The 10,363-nt window shown below is 36.5% G+C and overlaps 1 protein-coding gene across 1 annotated transcript in view; it reads right to left on the bottom strand.

The window, feature by feature from the left end:
• The window catches only part of LOC110093817 (uncharacterized protein At4g28440), a 31,200-nt gene extending 21,078 nt beyond the window's left edge, over positions 1-10,122 (bottom strand). Inside the window, exon 1 of the mRNA XM_020818816.2 lies at positions 9,829-10,122. Coding sequence (XP_020674475.1) covers positions 9,829-10,051 — 223 coding nt within the window. The 5' untranslated portion in view covers positions 10,052-10,122. The remainder of the gene's footprint in view (positions 1-9,828) is intronic.
• Positions 10,123-10,363: the final 241 nt, after the last annotated feature.

Genomic DNA, 10,363 nt, shown 5'->3' with positions numbered 1-10,363 from the left:
TTTTTTTATTAATTTTTTATAATATGAATAATACTTATTTTTTTAGTTCAGAATAATTATTTCTTTATCTATTAATTTTTTTATATATTTAATTATACATTATAAATAATTAAATTTTATACATTTAATTTTAATCATACACATGAATGATTTATATATGTATTTTATAATGTGAATTTGTTATATAATTTTTATATACTATGTAACATAAATTAATAATAATTTATTTTAAATTATATGCTTATATATATAAACTCAATTTAGATTAAAAACAAATTTATAGACTGAAGTTATTTAAATTTAAAATTATAGAAGATAATGTGAATGAATTCTGTTTATTTTTCAGTCATAATATTATATTATCAGATAATTATTACATCATCATTATAACATTTTAACATTATTTAAAAAAATTCAATATTTTTTACATCTTCTGGTTCAACTCAATTTAAACAATTAAGCCTTGAATCTCTCATTCTCCTGTTTCTATGTCCAATCTGATTTTCATAACCTTAATTAAAAATTTAAAATACATATCACTGCATAATTTAATGAAGTTAAGAAGGTCAAAAATCTTCATAATTTGATTACATAATTAATTGATATCTTGCTTAAATGAAGATTTATTTTATCATAAACTCACTTTTTTTCTAAGTATTCTCCTTGTATATTGTTTTTTACATTTTCATGATTGTCATTGTTCTCAGGTGCATGCTTTTCCCCAACAATAAAGAGCATTAATACACCTACAAATCTAAGAATTTTATCTTGCACCTACAAATTTGAGAATTTTATCTTGCACAACAAAAAGATTGATGTAACCGACCCAATATAGTGAAGGCTTGATGTTTTTATTGTTGTACAACAAGGCTCCAAATCTATAAATATTGTGACAGTACTTGAGGTGCTTCTCAGCACAAAAATACACATTGCTGCATAGAACTGTTAATGTTGTGTTAAACACCGCATCGAGACTCATACAATCCAAATGGCACCCAAAGACTCCTACAGCCCCTCTCAATTCAACCATTACCCTCAATAAAGCAATCTCATGAGTAACTCCTTACCATCTATTCTTCATCCCCTTAGATCCATCCTTTCTCAAAGCAACATTCTCATGGAAAATTTATCTTTCAATCTTTAACCTCCCAATGACAAAAACACCACTTTCTCTCCATCATATATGATAATTGTGGCACAACAATAAACCCATCTGGAAGAATGACCTAGATTGATTCATTATCAACATTCAAAAAATATTTTAGTAAATTTACTATAACATATTATGTATTTAATAATGCAACTATGAAAACGAAAATATTGATGTTATATAAGCATCTTTCATTGTCTTCATGAATATTAAGAAAAAATTATTTTTAGTACCTTTGATTTGGCCAATACAAATATTTTAAAAAAAAAATTAGACTGACAAGATAAAGTAAAAAATGCATGCTCCAAATTATATTCCAATGAAGCGTGATATTTAATAAACTAAGTATTGAGACAGCACAAATGAGTGATGAAATTTCTAACCTAGCATGTGCTTAGAACTTTCTTTTTTATATCTCAAAAATCAATTAGCATATAGAGAAATTAGTGCAATAACGATAGTTTGGCCAATTTGTAATAAGAGAAATAATTTTCAACTTTAATTTATAAGAAGCCATTAACTTTTCTACTTTTAAGAACAGTGACAATAGAAAGCTCTAATGATTTTCAAACCTTGCAAGATTACTTGGATAGCATCAACTCTGGGAACTTTTACCAAAGCTCCATCGATTACTACTAATTTTACTCATGTTTTGGTAAATTACAAGGGTTCCACAAACCCCATTAATCTACTAGCATTCCACTGAAAAATGGTAATTTACTAAAATTATTCCAAATCCTAATTAATTTCTAAATATTTTGGTATTGACTAGTTTTTGAATGGTATAACATGAAAAGATACCAAGGTTTGATTAGATCAAAATGACTACTTTAATCGAACAAAGATCTTTGGTTAGCCCAACAAAAAAAAAATTAAAGGATTTATCTACATATCATATGATTTTTATAAACTTATATATCTCACACTCATACATGTCAATGGCGCAAACTAGCATGCGTCATGGCACACGGCGCAGCACGATGCATATATGATGCAATATGTATGCACGGCGCATAGGTTTAAAATGGCATGCACTATTTACGCCATGTGTGCGCCATGGCACATGGCACAAATAGTGCACCCAAATTTTTTAAGGATAATTTAATATGATTATAAAATATTTTTAATACTTATAATTTTTTTAAATTTTAAATTAAAACAATCATGAAATTTAAAATTATTTAATATGGAATAAAGGATTTAGTTAGGGTTTTATTAGGTTTCATTCACTTCGGCCCATTGTTGGTCAACGAATACATTCCACTCTTATCTTTTTTCATCATGAAGGAAGCTTCTCAAATAAGAAGATATGATCTTCTTACCATGCGTTCGCTAAAGCAACGAGCACTCTTCCCTTCTTTGCTGCTAGGTCACGAAGCTTAGTCGCCTCCTTACGCTCTTCTCTTCTTCGTCGCTAGATATAATCTTCGGCAAAGGCATTTATATCAGATTGAAGGTCACAAGAGAATCACTATTAAGGTAAGATCTGTCTTCCCTATGCTCTTCCCTACGCTGCTATGCTAGTTTAGTTGTACCTTCTTTCGTCGAAGGTACCTAGCTCTCTTCCCTTCGCAAGGTTAAGCGTTCTTGTCTGATTGAAGGTCAAGACGAACGTTCCTGCTAAGCTAATGATCTCCCTTTCATGTCTGGTCGATCAGAAGACGTTAGCTTGTCGAAGGTAACAATCACCTGACATGACTAAAATAATGATATGTTTTGAAGATCAAATCAACACCCAAAATAGACACTAGAATAAAATTAGCACCGAATAACAAAAAATAGCCACCAAAATCAAAAGAAAAGAACAAAGTTGTCTTTTAGTTTTTTTTAAGTCCTATATATAAAGACCCTTGCTCTTGTATTAGAGAATGATGGAGTTTTAATAAAAAAAATTGTTCTATACTTATGTTCCTTGGGAGGACTTTAGTGAGATCACTATGGGAGGAAATCATAGTATCCACCAGCTGTAGGATGGGTCCGGGCTCGTGGCTTGAAGTCCCTTGGCGAATGGCAATGTATTACCCATCATCCGCAGGAAGCGTCCGGGCTCACGGTTTTATCTTTCTTTCCCTGAACTCCTTTTCTCCTTCTCCCTTGACCACCGGCTATACCCCCTTCATAGCCACCGGCCAAGCTTCCCTCTTCTCTCCTCCCACTCTCTAAATCAAACTCCACCACCTCCTAGCCGGCAACCCCATCCCCTCCATTAAACGTTGGTCCCCTTCCCCACTGAAATCCACATCTCCTTCCTCTTCCTTTAGCTCCACCCATTCAAATCTTGCATTCAAAACCTTCCAATTGAACCTTGCTTATTTTGGGAACAATTTAATTTCATATTCTAATAAATTTGAATTTTTAATTTGTTTCCTAAAATGAGAATCTCTATTTTTCCTAAATTCATGCCCATTTGAATTTTAAATAGGGTTGGAATTAAATCAATCCTTCATAATTTAAAGTTCAAATTCAAGCAAGCATTAATTTCCCTTTCTTAAACCCCTCCCCTCCTTGAAGCTGTTGGCCCCTCTTCATCCACAAGTTTGAATTTCAAATTTAAATAGCCTCTTGATTACTTTCCTAAATTAGTCCATTGTTAATTTGGAAAGCTTCTTAAATTGAATTCAAATAGATTTGAATTTCAAAAATCTTTCCGAATTAATAAATCCATTTTAGGAAGCCCCTCCAATCCCTCCAAATTTGAAATTAATTTCAGATTTAATTCTCAATCCCAATTAATGCTTAATTCACATTCATTGAACTTAGACACCTCATCCTTCCCTCTCACTTGGCCGGCCCCTCTCTCCTCTTTATCCTAATGATTTCCTTCCTAATTAAAGGCCCCAATTAAGGAGATAATTAATTCTTCTCTTCCCTCCCTTCTTTTTTTGTTTGAATTTCAAATTCAAATCCATTAATTAAGAAAAATTCGAGATGGAATTTTAGATTCTTAATTTTATTACCCCCGCCCCTGTTCCACATCAAAATGTCCCTTCAATTCTTCAAAGATCCAGTCCCTTTTCACCAAATATTACTCCACTGACAATGCTGGTGTGTTTACATGCCCATAATGTAATAAATAAGGGGGTCATATAGGATTTTAAAGGGTGTTGTCTAGGCTGTTATATAATATGAAGTGTTATACCAGTACTCTGTCCATGCTAGCCATTTGGCCCACATCATTAGGGTATACGAGACAAAGCAACGAAGATAAGTAACCACATTGCAATTTCCAACCTCTATATGGCCATCTGTCTAAGGGTGATAAGCAGTACTCCGCTTCAAGATAGTTCCCTACATCTTGAATAGCTCCTTCAAAAAGACCTTGTCTTGATCATACACTATTGACTCAGGTATGCCATAAAAATGGACCACCTCTCTAATGAAAGCAGTTGCCACTAACATCATAGTATATGGTTGGCGTAGGGGAATGAAATGAACATAATTGCTCAATCTATCCAACACCACTAGAATCATGATGAATCCTTCTAACTTAAGCAATCCCTGAATGTCATCGCTTCCTACACCTTCTCAAGTAACACTAAAGGCTGTAAAAGACCACCTTGAGCCATAGCCTAGTATTTGTGTCTCTGACATACATCATAACTGGCCACCATCTTCTCCACATCCTTTTGCATGCCCACTTAGTACAATTCTGCTGCCAATCAACGGAGTGTCTCATGCATTCCCGAATGTCCCCCTACAGCTGTGCCATGAAATTGTTGCAGCAAGTGAGGGATGTGTGGTGTCCTTGATAGCACAAACCGTCCTTGGTAAAGCAACTTTTGACCCACCACGAAATAACCAGGATCATTATCATTGTTCTGCAATAAATCTCCTATGCTTTTACTCAGCTCTTCATCCTACTCGCTCTATTGCTTCAAGGCATCCCAATCCACCACCATGGAGACCAATAGTCATAACTTGAGAATCTTCACTACATTTGGAGAGAGCATATACAGCTTTATTTTCTAACTCGGGCTTGTATTGGATCTTAAAGTCATACTCAAACAACTTGGAAAGTCACCGTTGATGCTCCTCTATCACCATCATTTGTTCTAGCAAGAACTTCAAACTCCTCTTATCGGTCCTGACAATAAAGTGCCACCCCAAAAGGTAAGGTCGCTACTTCTGAATTTCTAACACAATCGCCGCTAGTTCACTTTCAAATACTGATTTCAATCTGACCCTAGCAATCAACACTTGGCTACCATAACCTGATGCATTAGTCTCTACTATAAACAGTTGATTGAAATCTGATAGTGCTAACACAAGGACACTATTCATGCCTTTCTTCAGCTGCTCAAATGTATGAGTTGCTATCTCCCCTCATTTGAAATTGTCCTTCAGCTGCTCTGTCAACGGCCAGGCTATAGAGGTATATCCCTTCACAAACCTCAAGTATTATCCTGTGAGTCCTAAGAATCTCCTTAGCCCCTTCAGGTTTTTAGGCATTGGCCACTCCATTGCCTCTATCTTGGTTGAATCCGCGGACACCCCAGCTTAAGAAACTATATGGCCCAAGTACGCCACCCTTGCTGCGCAAAAAAACACTTATTCAAGGTGGCATATAATCGGTGCTCCTTCAAAGTTCCCAACAGCATTCCCAAGTGCTCCTCCAACTTGCTATTAAAAAGGATGTCATCAAAGAATACCAGAGCAAACTTTCGAAGATAAGTTTTGAACACTATATTCATAAGTGAATGGAAAGTGGCAAGGGCATTTGTGAGGCCTAAAAGCATCACCAAGAACTCATAGTGTCCCTCATAAGTTCTGAAAGTCATATTGTGGGTGTCTTTTGGTCTATTTCTAATCTGGAGATACCCGGACTCAAATTGATATTTGAGAACACTACCGAACCATGCAACTCATCTAGCATCTCATCAATGACCGATATGAAAAACTTGTCTGGCACAGTCTCCTTATTCAAAGCACGATAATCTACATAGAATCTCCAACTGTTATCCTTCTTCTTCACCAACAACATGGGACTAGAAAACTGGCTCACACTTGGCTTAATGATCTCGGCTTCAAGCATCTCCCAAATCAACCTCTCAATCTCATCCTTTTGGACCTGTAGGTAGCAGTATAGTTGAACACTAATGAGAGTGACTCCTTCCTTTAGAATAATAGCATGCTCGTGCTCCGCAGAGGAGACAATCCTTGGGGAGGTTAGAATACTTCACCAAAATGTTGGAGAACTGGCTAAGCTACTCTTAGAATGTCCTCTATCTCCCAAGCATCTCCTCCCTCCAAGCTCTGGAGCTCCACCAAGAATCCCAATCCTTCACCTTGTATGGCACGCACCATGGTTTTCAAGGAAACCATTGCTTTGGATAAACTAGGGTCTCCCTTAATCACCACCTTTCTCGCCTTCACTTGGATTTCCATAGCTAAGGCCTTCCAGTCCACCTTGGTCTCCCCCAAAGTTTGTAATCACTTCATACCCAAGATCAGATCCGTACTTCCCAACTCAGGTGGAATAAAATCCTCTCTAATGTGAATCTCCTTCAACTCCACCACCAATCCCTGATAGATACCCCTGCCTTGTGTCCACAATCACCCCAAAATATCCTGTGTCTACCAGCTTTAGCCCCAGCTTATCAACCACCTGATTTGATATAAAATTCTGGGTAGCCCCACTATCCACTAAAATCGCCACTGCTTCCCCTCCTATCCATCCCCTCATTTTCATAATGTGATTTAAGGTGAATCCCACTACATAATTTAACGAAACCTCTGCCATCTCCAAGTGTAAGGGCTCCTCATCCTCTAACACTTCTCTTTTCTTCTTCTACTCCACCAATCTCCTCATCACAAACAAAAAAGAACATAAAGGTGCGATTTATACACCTATGGCCTGATTTAAACTTCTTGTCGCACCTAAAACATAACCCCTAAGCTCGCTTGTCATGTAGCTCCGTATCAATTAGCCGTTTAAAGTTCCCTCCCGGCTGAGCTGCCAAACCTTTCTCCTTTGGAGCTTCTCTTTTACCTAACACTGTCAACACACTAAGTGCAAGGAAGGTGATCGTTGTGCAGTAAGAACCCCCAAAACTGCCCCCTTTGTTACTCCTCTTAGTGAGCTTGTATCCTCTATCAACTGGACTAACTCCATAGCATCTCCCAAGTCACGGGGTCTTGCCAGCCGCACTGCGTCTCTCAGCTCTAGTTTAAGTCCCTTCATGAAATTGCTCTCTAACATCGTTTCCGATAGTCTCCCTAAACGTTCCCACCTGTGTCAGAGCAAAAAACTACTCATAATAGTCCCCCTCCTGCTTAGTTTGAAAGCGCTCCAATAAATGGTTCTTGAAATCCTCCCATTAATAGATCGGTTACCTCATCTCCCTCTATTGGTACCATGCCAGTACATTCCCTTCAAGACATAGAGCCATTGTCATAAGCCTCTCCCCTTCCATCAACTCATTCACCCCAAAATATTTCTCTACTCTATAGATCCACCCATGTGCATACTCGCTTCAAACACTGACATTTTCAGCTTCCTGACCTTCGGATCTCCTCCACTCCAATTTCCCCTTTCACCCCCCATGCCTCCCATAAAGCAAGCATATGGGTCTCGCCATGGTTCTCACTCCTCCCTTCTCCTTTCATACCCCTCTCTTCCTTCAAATTCATCTAGCTTATACTCTTCTTTTCACTCCCTACTACCGCCATATTTCCTATCAATCTCCCTTCTCAGTAGAGGCTCAAGGTAGGATAATCCTCCTCCTCTCCTAAAATTTTCACCTCTCCGTCTCCCTTTGGCATGTCATTTCTTTGATTCCCCCTTACTTACGGTGGAACCGCTTTAGTTTGAAACTACAACATTCACTTCATCATCTCCTCCAGGATATTCTCAAATCTTCCTTCCGTCGCTGGAAAATGCTTATTCAACGATCCCACATCCGTTTGCATCTTCTCTACTTCCCCCTCTTACTTTTCTTCCAACGTCTCAACTCTTCTCCCAACCATCGATCTCAAAAACTTGCTCTGGTATAATTTGATATGTTTTGGAAATTAAATCAACACCTAAAACAACCACTATAATGAAATCAGCTCCAAACAGCAAAAAATAGCCAACAAAATCAAGAGAAAATAACAATGGCATGCTGGAAAAACGCTAATAAAGCTGAAATAACAATCTTTGATCAAATAAACATAAGATAATATTGATTCACTATTCGAGAGGTGAATCGACTCTCCTCCAATTTCCTAGCAGTAACAAGGAACCCAAAATCACCTAAGAAAAATTACTTTAGAAAATTCTTCACATAAATTCCTCCCACATACAAACTTTACCCCATAAAATCAACCCTAATCCCACCATAAATGCACCTCACATTTCCTCCAATGATCTCCCCTTAAACTTTTTTCCTCCTATAGGTCTAAAATGAGGTGTTGGGACCCACAAAACAAGAGTCTTTTAGCTCTTGAAATGAGGTGAGGTCCACAACCTATCATATACATCCTTACATTTTACATCAACCATACACAAATGGCCTTATATGACAAGGTCTATTTAGTTGAGTTTTGGAGGTTGAGCCAATTACTTAGGACATAATAGTAGCATGAAGATGGTTTACTTGACATAAGATTATGAGTATGTTTTAGTTGTTTTTTAATTATTTTATTTTTCAAATTGTTGTCATATGACTACTATTTTTTGCTATTTAATGATATTTCATATTATATTTAGATTTATATGAGATTTTGATGAGAATATGACCCTTAACAAGGAGTAATTATTCCGTCAGGTTATCGAATGCATCCGGAAACCAATAACAAAATGCCACGTCACTAAAGTGCTCGGTACAGCGCGCTCGGTACACTCGGTATGCTCGATTTTGCTCGGTATTTTCACCGGATGTAATAATTTTTCCTTAACAAGACACAATGGTCAAAAAAAATTATGTAGCCGACCCACATAATAGGATAAAGGCTTGTTTTTAATGATATTTGATATTACTATCTACTTTTTATAATTATTTTATATTTTACTCCATGTTTATAATTAGGAGCACTATATCGTGTGTTATTCATCGCGGCTTTATAGAATAGTTTGTGCCATGATGTGTCATTCGCCGTTGGCAAATATGCTCACACATAAACTTCAACAATTATTAACATAATACTTTTGCATTACAATCCCATCAAAAACTATGAATCAAAAGGTACATCTCATTTAGAAAAATTAATATTAATGGCACTTCTGATATGATTTAAGGATTTAGGTGTTATACTAGTAAATAAAATAGTTTAGGTGTCAAATATATAAAATCATAAGAATTATGTGGTATGTATGTAAATGTCCCCCCTCACACATGCGTAAGGAATAGATGAAGATAAATTTTCATTAAAAAATTTTGAGAAAAGAAATTTAAAAAAAAAGGAATAGATGAAGATAAAAGAAAGAAAGAAAGAAAAAATATGAATGAGAAAAAAATTCTTAGAGTTTTGTAAGTGTCCTTATGTATTAAAAAAATAATAATAATGCCAAAACAAAATCTAAATAACCATTAAGCATCCAAGCCACCTCCTCTTTCCTTCATGAAACAAAAACCCCACCAATGGAGAAAAGAATTGATCTAGCAGGAATTCGATCCAAATTAACAACTCGAACGAAAAGAATAAAGCACTCCAAAGCAAAGTATTGGCCGCAATGTAGAGGGATAAAGAAAGCGAACCCTGGTCGTTTCGGGCTTTGAATATGATGGTTCCCGTGTCGTCCCCAACAAGGCATTCGGCAATCTTCGTCTGCCGGAGGTGTGCCGATGCAGCTCGGCCCTTCTGCAGCACTGTCTTCGACTCAAGCACCTTCACCGTAAGTGTGTGCCCGCTCGTCCCCGGCTTCAACTGATCCACTTTCACGAACACCGGCTTCCTCATTGAAGGCTTCGACGAAGCCATTTCTGGTTCCAATGAAGAAAGCCCTAACCCCAAAAGGAAATAAAAGACCGAATTAAGGTAGAAGCTGAAAGGACGACGAAAAGTTATAGAACGAATTGAAGGCAAACTAAAATAATAATAATTATTATTATTATAGAGTAATTAAGTATAAGAATAGTAATTATTTACAAATAAAAAAAAAAAACATCAAATAATTTGAGAGTTTCTTCAGAAAATATTAATCTGTTTGGCGCTTTCTTAAAATAGGTTACATGACATTTTTTAATATTTTTGAAGAAAACCCTAAACTATTGTAGTTTAGCTTTTCCTTAA

The sequence above is a fragment of the Dendrobium catenatum genome, unplaced genomic scaffold (assembly GCF_001605985.2).
Source record: "Dendrobium catenatum unplaced genomic scaffold, ASM160598v2 fragScaff_scaffold_1497, whole genome shotgun sequence".
Taxonomy (NCBI): Eukaryota; Viridiplantae; Streptophyta; class Magnoliopsida; order Asparagales; family Orchidaceae; genus Dendrobium; species Dendrobium catenatum.
The sequence above is the reverse complement of the archived record's forward strand: the minus strand, read 5'-3'. Positions and strand labels throughout refer to the sequence as shown.